The 23,274-nt window shown below is 42.5% G+C and overlaps 1 protein-coding gene across 1 annotated transcript in view; it reads left to right on the top strand.

Annotated features, from left to right (window-relative positions):
• The window catches only part of SRGAP1 (SLIT-ROBO Rho GTPase activating protein 1), a 548,065-nt gene extending 525,197 nt beyond the window's left edge, over positions 1-22,868 (top strand). The window contains exons 19-22 of the mRNA XM_078676051.1: positions 5,456-5,636; positions 10,738-10,872; positions 14,498-14,843; positions 18,862-22,868. Of these exons, the coding sequence (XP_078532177.1) occupies positions 5,456-5,636; positions 10,738-10,872; positions 14,498-14,843; positions 18,862-19,242 (1,043 nt within the window). The 3' untranslated portion in view covers positions 19,243-22,868. The remainder of the gene's footprint in view (positions 1-5,455; positions 5,637-10,737; positions 10,873-14,497; positions 14,844-18,861) is intronic.
• Positions 22,869-23,274: the final 406 nt, after the last annotated feature.

Below are 23,274 nucleotides of genomic sequence, written 5' to 3' on the forward strand. Positions count from 1 at the left end.
GAATGTTTGAGAACATATACCTCTCTTTTCCCTGAAGGTTTTGTCTGTTTTTTTAAAAGATCATCCCTTTTCTTAGTGGACACCGTCCTTTTAGCTTCATCAAGTGTAGATTCTACGGAAAAGATGGGAACTTATAGAAAACGAGTCAGACTTTCAGAACATCTTCATGCAACCACCATTGTTTGCGCACACTCGTGCTCAAAATTTACGAGAAATGCTGACCCCGTGGAAGTGGACTTACTTTTTGACACTTTCTCTACTGCTGAAAAAACTGTCAAGACTCTCCCAATGTTGAAAGGGGTCCTTAAGCATGCGGCAGACATTTTCAAGGAACCCACAAGATCCCGGGTGGTAAACCCACGCATTGAGAAGAAATACAGACCGGCACCTGGCGACCCCACTTACATACGGCGCCAGTTGCCTTTGGATTCTTTGGTGGTCTCTAATGCCCGCAAGAGGGCAAACTCCCAAACGACGGGTGAAGCTCCTCCCCCAGACAAAGAGTCAAAAGTGCTGGAGGCATCTGGGAAGCGGGTAGCAGCTCAGGCGGCCAACATATGGCGCATCTCAAACACGCAAGCTCTGTTGGCCAGATACGATAGGGCGCACTACGACACCCTAGAGCAGCTGTTACAACACCTCCCAGACCAGTTTAAAGAGGGAGCTGAAATGCTTATTCAGGAGGGGAAGCTCATCTCCAACGCTGCTATAAAGTGTGCGCTAGATGTTGCAGACACAGCAGCGAGAGCGATCAACACTAGTGTTATGCTGAGACGTCAGGCATGGCTCCGCATCTCTGGATTCAAGCCAGAGATACAAACTACTATCCTCAACCAACCCGTTAATCCAGACAGGTTGTTTGGCCCAGAGGTGGACACCACCCTAGAGAAGATCAAAAAAGATACCGAGACTGCCAAGTCCATGGGAGCTCTCCAGTCACAACAATTTAGAGCGACCACTTTTCATCGCTCAGGCAATCGAGGTGTTAACAGAGGGCACATGTCGCAGCAGACGCCATTCAATAAAAGTGGTGCGCAATCCTCCTACAGCAAGCAGGGCAGAGGTGGATACAGAGGAAACAGTGCCAAGGGTAGAGGCAGAGGCAACAACAGTTCCCGTTCCTCTGCCGCCAACAAACAGTGACTCCCTGTCACTGCCCCCCGACCATCCAACACCTGTCGGGGGGAGACTCCAACAGTTCCTGCCCGTCTGGAAGTCCATCACCACAGACAGGTGGGTCAGGAAACTTATCCAGTTCGGCTATTGTTTAGAACTGACATCCACCCCACCACCCATCCCCCCAAAACACCGTCCTATGTCAGCAGAGCACTTGCACTTATTGCAGCAGGAGGTTCTAGTGATGCTGCAAAAAGGCGCAATAGAGCTCGTGCCGGTGGAGGAGGAAGGCACAGGGGTTTATTCCCTGTACTTCTTAATCCCAAAAAAGGACGGCTCGCTCAGACCGATTCTAGACCTACGCCCCTTAAACCAGTACATTCTTTCAGAACACTTCCACATGTTGACACTGCAGCAGGTTCTTCCCTTGTTACAACAGGGAGACTTCCTCGCAACATTGGACCTCAAAGATGCTTACTTTCACATACCACTCCACCCCTCCCACAGAAAGTACCTCAGGTTCACCATCCAAAACAGGCATTACCAGTTCAAGGTACTCCCCTTCGGAGTGACCACTGCTCCCAGAGTGTTCACAAAATGTCTGGCGACAGTGGCGGCACACCTTCGGAGACAGAGTATACATGTCTACCCTTATCTGGACGACTGGCTCGTGCAGGCAAAGTCAGCCCAGCAGTGCGCCGCAGACATGTCCCACACCATTCACCTCCTTCACAGTCTAGGATTTACACTGAACTACCCGAAGTCACACCTTCAGCCAGCCCATGTGCGGCAGTATTTAGGCGCGACGATCAATACTCTGGCTGTCACAGCTCAGCCAAACCCAGCGAGGATCGACAACATCCAGGCGCTGATCCAAAAGTTCAGACCACAACACTCACTCCCAGCGAGAGTGTTCATGCAGTTGATAGGCATGATGGCCTCCTGCATCTTCATAGTCCCGCACGCGAGACTCCATATGCGTCCGCTCCAAGAATGCTTAGCGCATCAGTGGACTCAGCCTCAAGGACAACTAAACGACCTAGTGTTGGTGACGGGTCGGGCATACAGCTCTCTGCATTGGTGGAATCCACACAACCTTTGCAAGGGCCGACCGTTCCAGGAGCCTGTGCCACAGATTACACTAACAACGGACGCGTCTCTCCTGGGATGGGGGGCTCATGTGCTCCACTATACGGTGCAGGGACTATGGACAACGCAACAAAGGAAGATGCACATCAACTACTTGGAGCTGATGGCAATCTTCATGGCACTCAAGTCCTTCAAAGTACATCTGTGCAACAAAGTCGTGTTGATCCGGACGGACAACATGACAGCCATGTACTACATTCAAAAGCAGGGAGGTACGCACTCTCCACAGTTGTCTCATCTGGCTCAGAGCATGTGGAAGTGGGCCATTCAGAGGAACATCTTCCTCATGGCGGAACACCTCCCGGGCACGGACAATCAGATGGCGGATCTGCTCAGCAGGTACAGCCACCAGATGCACGAGTGGGAGTTACATCCATCAGTACTCCGCCCGTACTTCCAGCAGTGGGGTCATCCAGAGATAGACCTGTTTGCCACGGAGGAAAACGCAAAATGCCAAATCTTTGCCGCCAGGTTCCCTCGCCCACTATCGCAGGGCAATGCGATATGGATGAACTGGTCAGGCAGATTTGCGTACGCTTTTCCCCCAGCGCCTCTCATTCCGCTGGTGGCAAGAAAGCTCAAGCAACACTCGCTGATGCTCATCCTAGTTGCTCCAACGTGGGCGCGACAACCGTGGTACACCACGTTCCTCGAACTCTCCGTGGTACCGCATCAAAGACTGCACCTCACACCCCGGCTCTTGACGCAGAACCGTGGCGACATTCAGCACCCGGATCCGCAGCAGCTCAATCTGGCGATCTGGCTGCTGAGGTCTTAGAGTTTGGCTACCTTGATTTGCCCCCTGAATGCATGGACATCATCCGGGAGGCAAGGAAGCCCACTACCAGAGCTTGCTATGCAGCAAAATGGAAGCGGTTTGTCATCTACTGTACCGAGCACGCTATCAACTCGCTCGATGCCTCCATTCCTAATATCATCTGCTATCTGTTGCATCTTTACAAATGCAATCTAGCATACGCTTCCATTAGGATACACTTATCCGCCATAGCGGCTTATCTCCAAAACAGGCAGCATCTCTCTGTCTTCAGGGTGCCTGCCATTAAAGCATTCCTGGAAGGGCTGAAGCGGGTCATCCCTCCAAGGACCCCGCCAGCTCCTGTGTGGAACCTCAATGTGGTGCTCACCAGATTGATGGGTCCCCCATTTGAACCTCTGCATTCATGTGAGCTTCAGTTCCTCACATGGAAAGTGGCTTTTCTCATTGCCATAACGTCTCTAAGACGTCTTAGTGAGCTACAGGCGCTCACCATCCAAGAGCCATTTATACAAATTCATTCAAACAGGGTGGTGCTGCGCACTAACCCCAAATTTCTCCCTAAGGTGGTGTCGCAGTTTCATGTCAATCAAACTATCGAACTGCCCGCATTCTTTCCCAACCCAGAAACGGTAGCAGAAAGGATGCTCCATACGCTTGATGTCAAAAGAGCGCTTATGTACTACATTGACAGAACACAACCTTTTAGAAAGACACAGCATCTCTTTGTTGCCTTCGCAGCCCAGCACAAAGGCAACCCCATTTCCAAAGCAGGAATAGCCAGGTGGATCGTTAAGTGTATTCAGATTTGCTATCAGAAGGCTAAGCGCACTTTAACGGTCCCCCCCAGGGCACACTCCACACGCAAGTTGGGGGCTTCCATGGCATTCCTGGGTAACATTCCTTTGGAAGACATTTGTAGGGCAGCCACATGGTCTACACCACATACGTTTACCAAACATTACTGTGTAGATGTGCATTCCAAACAGCAGGCAGCTGTAGGACAGGCTGTTCTTAAAACACTTTTTCAGACTTCTGCAGCTGGCACGGGCGGCCGCCGTTAATGGAGGGACTGCTATGTATTCTATGCTACAGATATGAATTTAGCAGCCCACATGCCTCGAACTGAATATGCTACTTACCAGTATGCATCTGTTCTTGGCCTGTAGGGTTGCTAACATTCATATCGCCCGCCCTCCTCCCCGGCGCCCGTAGCGACTGCAGACTTTTCTTACATTTTATCTCTAGCATGGCCATCACTTTCACTGTTAAACTCCATCTTTGCCACAATGGCTAAAAACAATCTGGGGATGGAGTCGATGCCCATGCGCACTGTAGTCCAGGGGAGGAGCCACCTATCTCGTGATACTTCGAAGACTCTTCCAGGACAACAATGTGCAATCATCCGGACCCAACACTAGGCGGCGATCTATGCTACAGATATGAATGTTAGCAGCCCTACATGCCAAGAACAGATGCATACTGGTAAGTAGCATATTCATCAAAATACAGACACTTAACATCCTGGTAATGATGACATTTTAGTGGCGATTAGCAGTCGGTAGCAAGGACTCTTACCATTCAAGTGATGTTTTTTGTATATCAATCACTAGTTTTGCATCAATCTAAAATTTTAAAAAGAAAACCGCACATTTAGTCGGAGGAATTGGGCGTTGCTGAAATCTGTACTGCCTATGAAGAGCTTGATGGATTTACATGTGCTTTTTGGCTATAGTTCTATTATAGTAAAGATCCGTGTGTATGTAGTGCGGTGTTACGAAGGACGTTGCAAATAAAGCACATACAATAGCCACCTAATTGGTCATTCATTTTATTGGCCACTTAAAAAGCAGGCAGCCTTGTAATGATGTCCTGATTTTAATATTTAACTTATTTTTTATGCTTATAATGTTAGTATGTATAACATAAGTCTTTCGTACAGACACTGCTTGTTAAGGCTTTTTGACTAATACTGTACTCAGCCCTACTCTTTACTGCTTAAAAAAGTGACCAGTATTTTGTCTAAAGCTGCAGCCTCCATCTGTCCATCCTCTTAGCAAGACTGCAGGGATTCATTTTATGGCGGTAGTTGTCACTCAGCCAATTAACTTGGTGCTTGAGGTTAAAGATATCTCTCAAGTTTGCCCAAAGTAGCTCTAGCTAAACCTGGGCAACCCCATCTTTAAGGCTGAAGCATACGGTGCCTCGTGGCAGCATTAATTAATCCTAGAGTGTGGTTAATTGCTGAATATTGTTCCCAGTGCACCGCGCAGAGTCTGAGAGATATGCATTTAGTGACCGTGATAAAGCTTTCAATAATTATGATAACAGCTGCACTATGTCATCAAATATGCATGAAGGGCTTTGTCTTACTGCTTGTCAATCACTAACAAGCATTTCGTTTCTGAATTATAGAATGTGAACCCATTGAAGCGATTGCCAAATTCGATTATGCCGGAAGGTCCGCACGTGAGCTGTCCTTCAAGAAGGGAGCTTCGCTGCTTCTGTATCATCGCGCCTCAGACGATTGGTGGGAAGGAAGGCACAATGGGATCGACGGGCTTGTGCCACACCAGTACATTGTGGTGCAGGATATGTAAGTTTGACTTTTGGGATGCAAAACTGCTCAGACCTTCTGTTAATGCCAGGGTAGATGCATAGAAACATAAACATTGATGTGACATAGAAACGACCAGGCCCATTGTGACTGATCCATAATTTTAATGCTTCATTCCTGTTTGACAGTGTTACCATTGCTTTTTCATCAATGTTGTTTCTAAATAATTATTACAGTAGTATTTTCATTTCTTTCATCTTTGGTTCCTGTTTTCCATAGAATCAGCCTTTTAAGGTGAGACCGTCATATTCTACTTTCCGTTCCCTAAGACAAGTAACATTGACCTGGAGGTTGAACCCTCTACACACATGGCTCCTTTTCCCAGAATCTTGTACACATCTAAGTCTTACTATAAGAAAACTCTGTCGCGTAAAAATCAGGCACACCAAGGAACATATGATTTTCTTCATCTCACCAAGAAGTGGATAAGGAATTACTTGAACACTACAGAAAATAACCCTATACCATAAATAATAAGCATATTCTTTCTTCCTTCTTCTCTTTCTTCATTCCTCATGCCCCTCCTTCATTTCATGCATTCATAATTCCTTTTTTAGGTCTCGCGTAGACCGCGCATGCGCTGTGTTTTTAAGACATTTTGTTTACTGTTAGTTGGCTTGGAGGCTGCCCATTACTTACCAACGGTGGGTTTCATAGCCACTCGCAATTGATTGCTTCCTGCTGTTTAGCTCTGCGGTCGGCACTCCCCTCTTCTTCCACTTGACCCTCCCCTAGAGCATAGCCCAAGTACTTGTGTCCTTACACTGCTCGAACTTTAGGGAGCCATGTTTCTCTTTTCTCTATAGAATGCATCCTTTTTAGCTAGCTCTGTCGTCTGCTCCATCGCAATGTCTGTGTCCGCCTGTTTATTTAGCTTTCACCACTGTTTGCAATTGCATCTCAGCCACATCCTTTCTGTGTTTTTTTAAAACAATTTTCATTTGCCTGAGTTTGTGTTTGACACGTGACTGCAAGGGGGCCTTGCACATGAGTGTTTGTTTATTTTTAGCTCACCCATATTTTCACATTGTGGGAACTGCTTGCCTGTTAGACAAACACTCTCTCACGTTCAATTTCCTTTGAGATAAGAAAATGTACTTTTAGTGCTCTCTTCATTTACAATGTTACAAGGAAATTTGATTCATCTTTTTACAGGACTTTTTCAGGTTGCCCAGCTTAAAAGGCCACTGATCTGCAGATAACGAGACCCACATTGCTAGCTGTTTCCTTCAGTGCAGAGCTGTGGCCTTTGAAGCTGGGGAACCCCATTCCAGTCTCAGCAGTGCCACAACGTCTTGTGATTGTTTTGCAAATTACTTAATGTGGACATGTAAAATAACAGAATATTCCAGCCCCCCCTTTAACATTGCAAGTGAAAGCGGTATGGGAAGCACATTTTCTTATTTCAAATTAAATGAACCTTGCATGTGAGGGCTAGTTTAATTTCCTTTACTCCACCTCGGACAATGCTGCCTTTCATTTGTTATGTTAGACCGCTTTAAACAATAGTTGTGACTGCAAAAATACAGGATGTGCGCAATGTATGTAACCCTTCACTTATTTTAGCTTATGTGTGTCTGAAAAAGTGACCAAGAGGGCAATATTTACATTCAGCTTTAAATGTACCTTTATTCCACCTTGGTGAATGATCTCTTTCATTTTTTAAGTTAGACAACTTTAAACAATATTTACAACTGCACCTCAACCACAACCTAAGTTTTATTCCCCTCAAAAAATGCTGTCTTTCAATTCTTTTGTTAGACAGCTTTAAACATAGTTGTTACTGCAAAAACACAGAATGTGTACAAGATACACGGGAAAAAGTTGCTCTTCACTTATTTAGCCTATCTGTGTCCAAAAAGTGACCAAGACGGCAACATTTCCAATCAGCTTTAAATTGACCTTTATTCCACCTCCGAGGATGCTGTCTTTCATTTGTTATGTTAGACCGCTTCGAACAATATTTGCAAGTGCCACAAACTAAGTTTTGTTCACCTTGAACAATGCTACCTTTAATTTCTTTTGTTAGACAGCTTTCAACAATAGATGTGATTGTAAAAACGCAGGATGTGTGCAAGGTACACAGAGAAATGTTCTGATGGGTCTCCAAAAAGTGACCAAGTTGGCAACATTTACATTCACCTTTAAATTTACCTTTATTCCACCTCTGAAAATGCTGCCTTTCGTTTTAGTTGGACAGCTTTAAACAATATTTGCAACTTTACTTCCCCACAACCTAGGTTTTATTTTCAATTTTACTGTGCCAAAAAACAAACTTAAGGACACACTTTTGCTGTGCTTTTAAAAACAAATTGTATTCCTTCTTAGTTCAAGCATACATGGTCCTACATTTGGGGAACTGCTTGTCTTTTACACACACACTCTGTCGCATTCTGTTTCCTTTGAAGTAAGAAAACATTTTTCTCACCTCTCTTCGCTTGCAGTGTTATGGGAGAAATTTAATTAATCTTTTTTACATGTGCACGTTAATTCATTTGCACCATTTCCATCAATTGAAATTAAATGATTTAATAAATTAAAATTAAACAGGCCTTTACACTAAATATGTGGTGTATTTACTAACACACTACCCATTATCCACATAACTTATTACCTACCACCACCAATTCCCATTCTCTAGATTAGGCTCCGCCAACCCCCATAAAAATGTGCAGTGTTCACTATATCATAAGCCTTCTTTAAGACAGGCGTTGTTCATGTTGCTACTTCCCTTCCATTTCACATTTTAATTAAAAGCTCATACCATACCTCACGCAGGAATAAATAACAAAAGAAAAATGGCTTTTTCATAGCAATTTAGAATAAAACTTTAAACATACTGTACAATCACAGTGTTGTACAACAGAGCTAAAATAAATTAAATCAATAGTTCTCAAAGACGCGAGACCTATTGACTTTGTCAATGCTTGTTCTCCTAGCCTTCATGTCATCCTTTCTGTCTACTGTGCTTTTCCCCTAGATTCCTTTCTGCTGCCATTGATCCCTCTACTGGGGTTTCCTTGCTTGCGTCCTTTCTACCCACCCCCTTTTCTTCTTTACTTACTTTGTGCCATCCTTACCCTTCATCCCTTCATTGCCCTTTAAAGACTTCCAAACTGCAGTACAAGCGCTAATCATCCCTCGCATAGACTACGGCAGCATCGCCCTCTGCGGCCTCCCCCTAACTACAACTGCACCCCTGAGAGCTTCACTAAACGCGGCAGCGAGACTCATCACTGGATCAAAAAAACATTCACATATCTCACCGGACTTTAAATCCCTGAACTGGCTACCTTTTGAAGCCAGAATACATCTGAAGATTGCCTGCTTGACACACAAGGCTATCCACCTGAAATCACCTGGCTACCTCACCCAGAAGCTGACAATTTCCGGCGGCTCGAGAACCACCAGAAGCACAAAGAATCTTCTGCTGAAACCTCGAAGATTCCGGAAGGAAAGAACTTACAAACGCTCCTTCTCAGGAATGGCGCCTAGGATCTGGAACTCACTCCCTCCTGAAACCAGGCTCACCCCCTCCGCTTTTCCTTTTAAGAAAGAAGTTAAAGCTATCCTCATGGCTAAATACACTTGATCTACCATTTTTGATCTTTTAAGACTCTGCGTCGATCTATACTCTTGTTTGATCAATTTGCACATATGTTTTACCTGTATTATCGACCTTACCCGATTGTTCATACTCCCTCCTATCTGTATTACTTGCATTGATGACCTACCTTCCTAACTGTATTACTTGCATTGATGACCTACCTTCCTAACTATGCTTCCTCATGTACCCACCCCCCTTTCCTATGTAAAGCGCTCTGTTATCTGCAAAGATCTTGTTCGCGCTATATAAAACTTTCAAAATAAAATAAATAAATAAAATGTTCTCTCCTTCCTCTGTATGATTCCTTCTTCCTCTCTCCATATTTCTTTCCTTCCCCAATTCTTCCTCTCTTTAGTTTTATCCACCATTCTTCATTTACGTCAGCCTACCTTCCCTCTAATAATACCTAATTTCTTGTGTCTTTTCTCTTTTCCATTTGTCTCCCTCCCTTTCTTCAGTTTCTTTTTATCCTAAACCTACTATTCTTTACCCATTCTCCATTAGGAACGTGCTGTCCATTCTCCCCTTCTATATGATTATCAAAATACAACTGTATGGCTTGTTCCTGCCCCTGCGGGCTGCCCTGGTTTCCCATCTTCTTGTCATTACCCTCTTAGGCACTAGATTTCGGTGTGGTTTTAACACAATCTGTAAAGTAATTAATTCATTAATTGATGAATTGTTTGTAATTTCACTACTTCTGTATTGACTGCTAATGCATCAACGTTATTAACCTGAATGTCCTTTCTTCTTATTCATAGAAATATAATTTATTTACATTAAAATGATCTGTTTACCCCTCCATGTGAGGGAAAACGCTCATACCCCTCATTTCTAGCATTCACATCCTTGTTCCTTCTCCCACTTTCCCTGCCTTTTTGCTCTGCAAGATTATGAACTGAAAACAATATTTATCCAGAAAAGGTATAAACTCACCCCTTGTACTCAAAGTTCCATTCTCCTGCATTTTCCTCCATTAATGTTCCTAATGCTTTGATCCGGCCAGTAGTCCTTGAGCAGTTATGCACATGTGCAGGAAATGCTCATGTATGTCTTAATAGATAAACCATAAGCTTTTTCACTGGCTTTCTTTATAATCAACTTCCAGATTGCTTTATATATACATTGTATAGGAGGTAATATGATGTATCTGCTAGAAGATACTTTTGCTTCCTCCGATGTAGGGATTCAGTGATATTTTGTGTTTTGTTCAGTCTAATTGTAGCTTTTCAGTGTTGTATGCATAATATTGAAGTTGAGTTACATCTTCTCCGTACTCCTGTTGGATGTTATTACTACAGTGGATATGTTAACTGGATACCTACTTAAGTGAAGATCGGAAAAAAAGTGTGAAAGATGTCTCTGCAACTCAAGCCCATCTCAATTGTTTACGTGCTTCAGAAGAGTGTTGTAAAATTGTTGATTTTGTTCTAGAACCAATTGAACTTTTCACAACTCATGTTGTCTTTTCAGGGACGACACGTTTTCGGATACATTAAGCCAAAAAGCAGACAGCGAAGCCAGCAGTGGGCCAATTGTTGAAGAGAAGTCCTCATCCAAGGACATGAATTCTCCGACTGACCGTCACTCGGATTCCTATGCACCACGGTAAGCTTGACTTTAAAAACAGTATTCCAATTTTTGACCAAATCATCTCCTCATATATTGTGTGTCACGGAATAGTGTTATGCACGATTGGTGACTCATTGCTAATGCTCGTTTACCATAGTATGTCCTATTGTATAATGTTCAAACACGAGACGTAAGATGGAACATGCTTGGCCGTAGTAAAGGGAAATATGCATGTTTCATACATGAAGCAATGTACGTGTTCATGCAGGCCTGACATCCCTCAATTGCCTTCAATGTGCCTCTTGACAGTATATTTTAAGCGACTTGTTTATAACAATGATTTTAATCTTTGTGGCTTTAGTTGCCTCATGCTTGTGGAAAGTGTAATGATATTAAGTAGGAATACTTCAGTAATGTGTCTGCCAAACCAAGCTCGTTTAGAAAGGATGTAGACTAGAAGTAATACATTAAAGGGGCAGAGGAGAAACAGCAAACTCAAAGGATGCAAAAACCAAGGCAAGGTGAGCAGCAGTGGTGGAGAGTTACTGTCGACCATCAGTCAAAAAGCCGAGATTGACGTGACCACGTCATATCATCTTGACAGAACCACGGTCTTAGGATCTTAATGTGAATATACAGTGAGAGGGAAGTATGGAAAGGCAGTGGCACATATAACCTTTAGTGATAAAGAGCTCGAAATTTACAAATGCAAATTCCTATTTAAATCCTAACTAAAGGAATGACTCTACTAACAGAAGACACTTCTTTTATTAGCCATTGAAAAAAAGATGTAGTGACATATAGGACGATGTATAATTAATTAAGTAGGCATATTCAAGAGAGGGAAGAATGCAATGGAGATGTTCTATCACCCCGATACAACAATTGCTACAATGGAAGCATCTCAACTTTAAAACAAATCTTAAACAAATGCCCTACTTCGGACGTGAAGGAACAATAAACAAGAGATTGGGAAGTGGATATTTGTAGAACTTGTGCAGGGTGCACAGAGCAGCCTTTTGACAGAGTAATTAAATCATGTTAAATTTTTCGGAGCACCAAGACATATACTGAGCAGTACACTAGGTAGGAAAGGCACGGTGATTTTGGCTGACATCGTTATGCCATTTTTCATATTTCACACTTATGGTTGTGCATTTTTTTATTTAAAAATTGTTTGAACAACTAAAATATTACAGTTTAAAAGTATGTGCAAACAAATAAAATACCGTAATTTGAAGGTGTGTGCAAACAAATAAAATACTGTCGTTTAAGGTGTGTGCAAACAAATAAAATACTATAGTTTAAAGGTGTGTGTAAACAAAAAAATACTGTTGTTTAAAGGTGTGCGCAAATAAATAAAATACTATAATTTAAAGGTGTGTGCAAACAAATAAAATACTATAGTTTAAAGGTGTATGTAAACAACTAAAATACTGTAATTTAAAGATATGTTCATTAAGTGCTTGACAAAAAATTAACCCGATGCATATAATTTCATTGTCCCGTGTCTTGGACAGGTTAACATCAGACACTCTAAAAGTGAATTGAAGGCTGGTCGCACTCGATGGACCCTCAGTTAGAAACACTGTAAAAAAACGCTATTGATTGTTATTCAGTGTGCACCGAAATTCACACAAATGAAGAGTGGGTGTTAAACCATATAATTAGACACGCCCTCATTTTCAGTCGTGTGCTTCAAGTCCCTCTCCCGGGTGGGGGTAGATGGCTACAACAGTGGAGTATGGAAGAATTTGGCATCAGAGTGGGGTGGGAGAAAGAGGTACATGGATCCTGAGGAACTAACTCATAAAGGGAACCAGAGGGGATGCAGAGGAGGGATAATTTATAGGGTATAAACTTACGAGTCCAAAGGTTGCTCCCCATGACACTGTACTCCACCAGACCAGGTCCAGTATGTTATGCGAGGCTGAGTTTAGCCATAACACCATGGTGTTAATAGAGAACTGCATACCAACCTAGACAGTAGAGTAAAAATGAATGTAAACTTACAAAAGTGGGCCATAATCTCAAGCAATAGGCTGAAGCAAACAGCTAATAAAGAAAAGGCACATATTCAGTTTGAAGTGAAATAAAGTCATCAGGGATGATGTTCACCTTCAAGAGAAACACCCGGCTTTATGTCTCTCCCCCCCCCCTCTTGAGCGGGCTGTGGCCTCGGACACCGCTGATCATCAAGTCCCACTGAACACTCTCTCTACTTGCTTGAATATTTTACAGCTTGTTCTCACCTGGTTCCTGGTTTCTAGCCAACTATACTTTGTAGATATTTATAAATGGTTCCCCTACATAACAGAAAAGGTGTGGCTCTCTGGCTGAACTGACATCACTGTAGATTAATGATGGTGAAACCCAAATCTCTGGGGCATATTTATATAGAAGTCATGCAGCACTGCAAGTGACCTTGCTGAGCTGCATGACAGTGAACGGGTAGGAATGGTCGTATTTAACACAATACAGCGCATTCCTGGATTTTCACAGAGCTGGCGCACAATTTGCTGCGTAGCGCCAGTGCAGGCACTCTTTCACCATTCTGCAAGAGTGCCTGAATTATAAGCAGGACTTTTTCAGCAAGGCACACCTTTCTGCACATAAAAACAATCCCCTGAGGCCTTTTCCTCTTTGTAGGTGTGCTGCATAGTGCTGCAAGCCTAGAAAGAGGAAAAGACTAGGAGAAATAAAGATATTTCTCCTTGTTACACCTCCCTTGGGAAGGCATGGCATTTTGGTACATTCCCAGGTCTACCAGCAATGGTAAATTTGGGAATGCGTCAACATTCATGGGTGTTGCATGGGAACACCCATGCACCACCCATGGAACACCTTCCTGGGACAGAGTAACTCACCACAGCAATTTGCACTGCATTTCATTACTCTGGATATATCAAGCCACTGATTGTCACGCAAGGTGGCCTTGATAAATCGCTGTTTAGTGTTGCATCGTGCGTGCACCCCGTTGCGTGGTGCAAAAGTGATACAACCCGTACATAAATATGACCTGCAGTCTGCAAGGAAACTGATCTAGAGGGCAAGCCTCCTGTGTCCTTAGCTTCAGGAATAATCTGAGATTGCCCCTCACAATTGTGAGCTTCAGGAAAACGATGCTTCCTCTCTTTCGTTTATCTTGCTTCTGCCTGAACACACATATCAGTGTTTCTACATGTTCTTATATATTTCACCCTGAGTTAATGTAAACATATTACTGCTTCTGTTACCAACTCCTCTGAACATCTTTAATATCCTCCTACACCCTCTCGGATTAGGTCCAAGCTGTAGAAATATCCATGACAAAAATAATACATTAAAGTAGATGTTGTATGTGTTTTTTTATAAAATGTACAGTTAACGTTTTTCATATGGAGGTGCTAAAAGGCTAAATGTAACACCACGTGCCCCAAGTACAGCTTCCAGGCTCTTGCTCTGAGTGAAAAGAGAAAGAATCTTATATGAAGGAAGGTCCTACAGGGCAGAGTTAGTTTTATGCGACTGTATATTAACTTATATCCAGTAGAGCACAGATCCATTACACATGTGGACGAGCTTCGATGTTGTTTTCTTCTGACCATGTGCATCTCTGTCACAGGCTTCTTCAACATGTAGAATAAGGACCTTCAATATGTCATTGCATTTATTTTGGCAGGCAGAGGAAACGAACAGAAGCTCCAGCATCTACCAGGCGCCCCGGTCGGGTTAGTGAAGGCCATTGCCCAGTGCATCCATCACATACTATGAACAACACAACAGTGGAAATGGGATCTCCAAACATGACAAGTCACTGCGGCCAGCGAGCTCTGCTACAAAACCGCAACCTCAATGTGGACAGTCCTGAGCGGAGGCGACGGCCAGGGCACGGGAGTCTCACCAACATCAGCCGGCAGGATTCAGTGAAGAAGATGGACAGCCCGCCGATAAGAAGATCAACGTCCTCTGGCCAATATCCGAGCTTCAACGACCATAAACCGCTGGACCCAGAAACTATTGCTCAGGTTGGTGAAAGGGTGTTACCTACAAGAGAACGTGCTGAGGTTATGTTTTGTAGGCAGATTTCTTGATCTTGTGTCTGTGTTTGAAGTGCCTGGTAATCATTATCATTCTTGCGCTTACCCCTTCCAGCAGGCAGCTCTGCAGACTGACAACCCTTGCTGTAAAGAAACACTTGCCTCATCAACTTGATAAATGACATCTCTTTGTCTTTATTCCAACCCTCCATAAAAGGCACTTCCCTTTTAAGGATGTTTGTGTATTCAATACATGCATACCATATTCCTTTGAAGTATGCAGTTTGTGGAATGAAAACTGCATGATATCAAATGTGTAGCACTGCATGCAATGGACTGTCGTTACATGCCTTCAAATATGTTTGTCTGTATATTTATCAGGTCACAGAAAGATACAGCTGCAACTCCTTTCCAATGCACCTACTATGGAAGTGGTCAAAACTCTTTCTTGGGCCAAGCATTGATCAATTAGCTTCATACAGTGTTAACAAAATGTAATGTAATCATGTACAATGGACCTATATGATGTGAAAATGCATAATACAATCTGAGTTCAATTCATGCTTGTTTCACAAACAAGATATTTGTCACGCACTCAAATTAACTCAAGCATGATAAGATGCATACATTCAGTCCATGATAAAAAAAATTGATACTACAGCATCAAATGCATGACAACTATCTATACTTTTAATACATGAAACCAATATATTTTTCTAACTCAGGCTCGCGGCAGGTTGTAATAAAAACACCCTATCAGAGATCACAACAAATCATATTCCTCACCTTGTCACCTTCCTGGTTCATGATACATAAGGCATTGAGCCTGATCAGCAATATTAAATACATCTGTCAAAAATTCCAATGACACACCATAGCTCAAAATCCTTCGTACACTCTTCGGGGCCAAATAAGCAGTTTTGCATAATTAAAGCAGGCATGGAACTGCATTTGACATTGGACTTAGAAATTCCTCCCCATGGCTAATTCAGTTTCATTCACCTACCACCAGCGGCAGCCTTTTAATAGCATGTGGGCGAAGGTCCAGCAATTCGCCCTCACCCATCCAAAACTTGCCTTACATATTCTAATGGGTGTTTTGGATACATGGGTATTATGCTGCTTGGAGAAGTTGCTGAAGGTATACATCCACTGGCCAATTTAGTGGGCACAATAAGGGTGTCTTCTGAAAGCCAATTGGCCTGTCCTCAGATGCTCTCAACCAGTAATGATGTCACATCTGGATGAAGTAACATTTCCTGTGGTGCCTGATAGAGACAATTACATTTTCTCTATGTCCAAAAGTTTCATCCACTCAAGATGGGAATCTGAGAGTAATTTGACACTTCTTAGTACACAAAATCACATTGCCTGGGCAGATCATTAGAAAACCTCAGAATGTAAGTGTCTCCTGCGTGTCCACGTAGACCTTTGCTCTTGTGTTGTCTTTTTATTTGAGCATAAACGAATATTAGAAATTAGTTTGAAGCCAGAAATATCACTATGAGTTGCAAAATATTTATGTGGAGTTTTTAAGCATTGGGAGATCAATGGTCATGAAATTTTAGTCGCTCAAAGGTTGCTCTCCAGTCATACCCAAAACTTTACCTCTGAAATACACACTTGAAATTACTGAAAGTATCAGCGAAAAGATCAGCTAGAGAGATTCCTATAAGAATTATTTAAATTATCTATTTTTATTCTTAGGGTAAGTCAAATATGGAGGTAAAATGCTTCTTCAGTGTATCAGTTACTCATGTATTATATCCCTAAAATTTAGCTACCAAGTTTCACGTCATGCAAACGTATGTTTTATTTACAGTAGTTCATTTCAAGAGTGTGTATATTTAGTAAAATCAATTTTTAATAGACCGAAACAGTGTGAGATTACAATGACACAAATTACACCTATATGTGCAATTATTACAAAAACGGTTATGCACACTATACCGTTCAGCTTAAGGACAATACTTACGCAATATGGTCAACAAACAATTACCAACGTTGACTTTTAAGACAATTTGCCAATCCATGCTGTAGATTGTCATCAGGACGATAATGCATTTCAGCCAAGTTCACTCTGGGAGCCCAGATTACTACAGATCAAGCGGCGTAATGATGTGCTGGACTATCAACTACAATGAGTGAAGTCGGATACAGTGCTGTCAGTTATTGAATATCAAAGTCACTGCCAAAGTGAGAAATCATGCAGCCTGCCGCAATATATCAGCAGAGCTAGGACACCACTCAAATCACCACAATACCTTATCGTCACTTGTAACCATGACACACACATGTGGTAGCTACGAGCCACTTGGAATGCGGTAGCCGGAGCTCGTACAGTTCTCAAACAAGTTACAATCAATTCAGTCAGGAAGCAAGGCATTCAATTTATAGATGGCTTTTTATAGCTCTCAAAGAGTCCATGGTGCACACCAGGCAGTAGAAGTCTTGAAGGAAAATTAACCCAAAAAAAGATGTGCTGATTGTAAAAACTAGCCGTCATACTAAAGTGTCCCGACAGCATTCGGGTGCAACTGCTGACTACTGAGATGTCCTAGGTGGTTAAAAGATTCCCCAAGATGTCTTAATCTCCAGTTACCTAGGATGGGGTATTTATGCACATGTGTGTTTGACTGTGGCTATCACCTTTGGGATGGGTGGTTCTGGTTTCACATAATGCACATCCCCATGCATATGTAGCTCCATGTGCTCATCCTGCCTAGTGGTGAATCCCACAAGGGCGTTTTTGTTCTCTGCCCATAACTGATAGCAGTTTTGTCACGGGTAGTTGCCTACCACATGGAAGCTACTGCCCATGTGCTTAACAAGGCCGGGCCCATTTCCTTTTACTTCGATTGTGAAGAAAATGATTGCTGTTATGAAAGCAGAAATCATACCACAATGAATTTGATAGAATGATAAATAGAATAAACTCAAATAATACTGCTCACAGTAAACAGAACTTTGGGAAAAAGTAGTAAGGAGTAGAGTCATGCATGTCACCTAGAGTGCTAGCAATTAGGGAATGTTCATCAGAACAGCAGTGGTCTCAAGATGCCCAAGTTGCCAATACGAAGAAGCACTGCAAGTCAGACCCAGATAGGTCTGATAGTGTCTTTCTCTCACTCATTTCTCCCCTTTCTGCGATTACTCATAAGCTATAGTGGTACCATTATTTGTCATCAGGATTTTGTTTTAGGGTGTTAGAAAAATCTCTTTTTTTATTGAGTTATACAAGTTGCATTGTAATAACAGTCTTTATAGATTTCAGCATAGATATTAACATGTATGTAATAATATAGCAGAATTATTTCCTAATCAAAATAGAAGAGGAAAAAGAAAAAACTTGTTTTAGAAAAATCTAAATTAATCTTCGTACTGGAGCAGTTGTATAAAGAATAGCACAAAACGTATAGGAGCATTCTCTATTCCGTTTCTCGGTACATGTAACAGTAAACCATTTGAGTTACTCTGCAGGGAATAAACAACCTTTAAAGTAAGGAGCTCATATTTAAAACCCCCATTATAATCAACTCACCACACAGCCCCCCCTACATTCCTCAGTAAAAATGTGCCATGGCAAGGTTTTTTCTCTATTTGGACCAGGACTGTGTTAGTTGTGTGGAAGTTTCGATTCTGAAGTAGCCATTATTGACAATTCTTCAATATGTTTATAGAGTGGGCTTAGGCTCTACCAGAGGAGTAATTACTCTCACAATATGCTATTGGCTGTTTGGTGTATCATGCTACCTCCAAAAGAAGTGCTTGTATTTCCATGCATGAGGGGCTGTTTTGCATTTCAAAGTACACCTAATCACCGTGCATTGCTTTATTTATATTACAGGTGCATTGTAAACAGAAAGGAATTGTTTTGTATTTTCACTGCAAGGTTTTTAAATGATTTAGTCAGGACTCAAAATACAATCCAGACCTCTTGGGGTTGACAATACTTATTAAAGTAGCTATTGTGCTGACATGCATTTGTCCTCTCTTCTTTCTGTAGGACATTGAAGACACAATGAACAGTGCATTAAATGAATTGCGCGAGCTGGAACGCCAGAGCTCTGCAAAGCATGCACCGGACGTAGTGCTTGATACACTGGAGCAAATAAAGAACTCTCCAACACCAGCAACATCCACGGAATCGCTGAGCCCCATGCACAATGCCATGCTGAGAAGCACCGAACCGCCAATTCGACGAAGCACCAGCACCTCATCCAGTGACACGATGAGCACCTTCAAACCCATGGTAGCCCCCAGGATGGGCATCCAACTCAAGCCCCCAGCTCTGCGGCCAAAACCAATAGTTCTTCCAAAGACAAACCCTGGCGTTGGACCATCCTCCCCATCTCAGGGCCCCCTAGACAAATCGTGCACAATGTGAGGGTAACTCCCCCTCTTCAACCCCAATAGAATGGAGGTGAGGACATCAAGAATACAGCAGTGCAGTGACAGAGTCAGGAGGCCTTGTAACAAGAGTAGTGTGTTTGTAACTGGATTTGTTTTGCTTTACTGTGTGATGGCTGTAATGTTGGAATTTAGCCGTGGTAACCAGGGCATTTGTTTCTCAAGGCAACACAAAAAACTGGACTTTTTGTCTGTGTTATTGACAACAATAGAAACCCATTAGTATACTTGAAGACTTGATGCTGCACCATTTGTTATGCAAGCAATGCATTCGACAAATGACTTCCCACACTGTAAAATACTTCGCAGAATGGAAGGAGTTGGCCTAAGACGCGATCCTGCACGGAGGAGATCCATGAAAAGCATTAGTCATATCTTAGTTTACAACTCATAGTGAGTACGGAATCTGTGGTTGTAGGATCCATGTACTTTTTCAGAACCACTTGGCATGACGATTGAGCTGAATAGTACTTAACATTCCAGCACCTGATGGGCAGGCATCTGGGTGGAAAGCTGAGCTTTATAGTAAATAATTAGCTGTGGTTGACCCACATGTGCTCCAAGTAATGCTATGGATATACTTGTAAAGGGATTTACTGTGCACTTGTCTCTCATCGCCGATTAGAGGTACATAGACACATTTACATAATGGAGAGAACATTGGACAACTCTGGAAAGCCCACCTGATCTTAGCACTAACATAGACAACATATTTCCATTCGCTGGATGAAGTGTCTGTTTTCTATGTTCCTCAACCTTTTCTCTCCACCCACTCATCACCACATCTTTCTGTTTTTATTGTTCCCTCTTTTTCTCTTATCGTCCTTTTTCTCTTGCTCATATATATTTAATAATTGTACTTAAAAATGTCTGCCCAAATATAATGTTGCTGCAACATTGTTGCGGTAAATTTGACCGCTACCTTTATTTCCGTTTGGCATAATCTGGCACGAATAGTGTATGTGACAGTCCACAATGCTGTATATTTCTCTGCTCTCCAAGTTCTTGGGCTGCAAGACTCAGATTCCTATGAACCAATCTATGAACCATGAGGTGAGTGTTTACTATTTCCGCACATGGCACCTTGAGGATTGATACTCCCTCAGGTGGTTGGTGCCTGATTAGGCTGAGGAAGCAAAGTCCAGATCACCAGGCCTTGAAGCATTTACATTAGCTGAAATTCTTGTGGAATTAACACCATGTATACCGATTTGACAAAGACGTCAAGAGACAGCTAGGTAAATAGCCTATGTACATATTGCAAGAAAATCCTACCCCTCTTTCAGAGAGTTTTCGATTACAATATGTGTATAATTAGAACTCAGATTGAAATGCAAGCAATGTCTAAACTAATAAGATTGCATAGGTTGAAGTCCTTCCCTGGCCGGCTGTTTCATGACCTGCCAGACAGTGGGTTCAACAATCCCTGGCTCTCCACTGATACTGATTGCACCCAACACTCAGACTCTGTCCTTTACCCAGGACTGAGTTATTCTCTTCCCCCCTCCCTAGCTGGCTCGCTCACTCTTTTGCCCTGTTGGATCACATAAGGATGAGCCTCATGGTTTGGTGCAAGTGCTTACACCTCCTCTGGCGACCTAGGAGGAGGACAAGAACCCCTCTCACAATCCTTGTTCTAACAGTGTTGAACTGTAGATTTCATTGTACACTGTCTGTCCCACCCTCAGTGGCTCGGTTACGCCTCGGATCTGTAGCTTGTTGTCCCGTTCAGATATGTTCCTATAATGCTGATCGTGATTAAACCCCGTTCTCACCTCATAACAATAGTTTAAAAAAACATGACTGTGTGAGTCCCTGCAATAAGGTGCCTTGTTTTAAATTAATTTTCACTTTATTTTTTGTATACTTGTAAAAATAACTTGACAAAAATGCTGTCATAACATTCAGCCTTGATTAATGCAGCAGCCATACCTTTGAAGATGTGTTCTGGAGGGGTGGGGATGCAGGACTTGTGAGTCATTGTGCTGCTAAGCCCTGTGGTTGATGGATGGACTTTTTGCGGTCTATATATAGCATTTATACCCTCTCTCGTGAGCCGACTGAAAGTGTGGTCCATGTTAACGCTTGGTTGGGATTTGTTTTAGCAAAGTTCTCTTTGATAATGTTATTAAAGTCACAGCTGTTTTTCACCTGTTAACTCAAAGCCATACCTTGATTGGTGTTTTTGTGCGCCCGAGCACACACTTCATGTCAGTAACAGCCATGTGGATGTCCAAGTGTGATTTATGTGTCCTATTGGCAATATTCTAAGCAAACAATTCAAAAAGGCCCTCCAAGAGCTTTGCATCGATGACTGTAAAACTAATATGAAATGTATACCACTTATTGTAGAGGCGGCGAGTTAAAAGGTGGCCTCCCTGTCTCGTGAGAAAGACCGGCCTGTGCTCTTAGACCCTGTGTAGGAAGATTATTGAACCCATTTCCTTATGGCAGCTGTGGGTTAATATTTCAAATCCCGCGCATACCACGCACACCATTCACCATGTCAACTGCGTTTGGCGCACAGCTGCGACCTGAGGCATCCCAGACATTTGCTACTATGGGGGGGTTGTGGGAAAGTCTATCAAATGGGTTGCCATTGCACTGTTGACTGCTCAGAGCTGCATTTAACTCTTTAATCTCCTTTGGGACACCTAGAACACCGGAGTCTAGTAGTGCTGCACTGAGATGCCTCCACGTCCAAGCTCTAATTGGTTCCTTTTAGACGCATTCGTTACCTCTTTTGACTGTCTTCTTGCAGTGGCGTGTCCTTCAATCACATCAATAACACATTTGAAACTGAGCCAATTTTTATTGCTTTCACTCTGAATTTAAAATCCGCTGTCGCACTGTCCTAGACTTGAAGTTACCGTCCTAGCTGCAGAAGAGAAAAGTGGAGTTTTCTTTTCCTCTACACTCACTTATATACTATTATAGTACTTTACTTTTTAAGATCGCCTACGAGATGTCTTCTTTTAATTGAATTGGTGGTTTTGTATAGTGAGATAATTATACTGGACTGCTTATATATTAGAATATGTTTAGTAAAAGGGAAAAACAATATTAGAAATGGTGCATTAGGGATGTCAGACAGTGCATTCTATGCGTTCAATCTGTAGATCGATGGTTATTGACATTTTAAAGTACGGTGAGTAGATATACAACGGGGAAGGCATTCAAAAGTCCAGACGTACATAAAGGTAACGTCTGAACAATTAATAAAATCAGTATTGTCCTTTACTGTCAGTTTGATAAATTGCAGTACTGGTAGTTTCCTGCTTGTTGACTGTTACCCAGTTGTGTCAGTGTACATCTGTAGTATGTACATGTGAAAAAGTGCCTTTAAACTTTTAGAGGAGCTCCGTCCTTTATAACATGTACTGTTGTATCTCCGTTGCATCCCCCACCCCAATCTCAAAGAATAAAAAAACAAAAAGTTAAATTATTGCAGTTCTGGAAAAAGTATGTACTGTTAATCTGTTGTGACGATGCACTTTCATGTATAGTACTGTACATTTTGGCATGTACCTTTGCAGGCTTCAGTATACATTCAGGGTTGTTCCTCCTAGTATATCATTACAATAAAGGAGATAGTTCTGTCTACTCTTGGCTTGTTTGATGCTGGCCTGCCAGGCGGGTTCTCGTCTCATTGTCAGTTGAAGAATTTCTGAAATCAGAAGTGGCCGGTCCTCACCAGTATCAGCAGCTGTCTCCAGGAGACACAAGGGCTTTGGGGATTACTTTGGTTGCAAAGCCAAGGGACAAGGAGCTCGTGAAATATGGTCCTCAAGAGAACTCGCTCAAGCCATTTGCACATGCACGGCCCCTGTTGAGTGAGATGTCTCAGGCAAAAAGGAATGGTGTATCTTGGGCACAGTTGGCATGGGGGCACATGATACAGACAAAGATCCAGGCTTCTTTGTCAATAACACTTTTGATGCTGCGTTTTTTTACCTTATACTTTCAATGTCAAAAGCAAAATTACAAATCTTAGAAAGTAGAGGGTTGT

This window comes from Lissotriton helveticus, chromosome 1_1, assembly GCF_964261635.1.
Source record: "Lissotriton helveticus chromosome 1_1, aLisHel1.1, whole genome shotgun sequence".
NCBI lineage: Eukaryota > Metazoa > Chordata > Amphibia > Caudata > Salamandridae > Lissotriton > Lissotriton helveticus.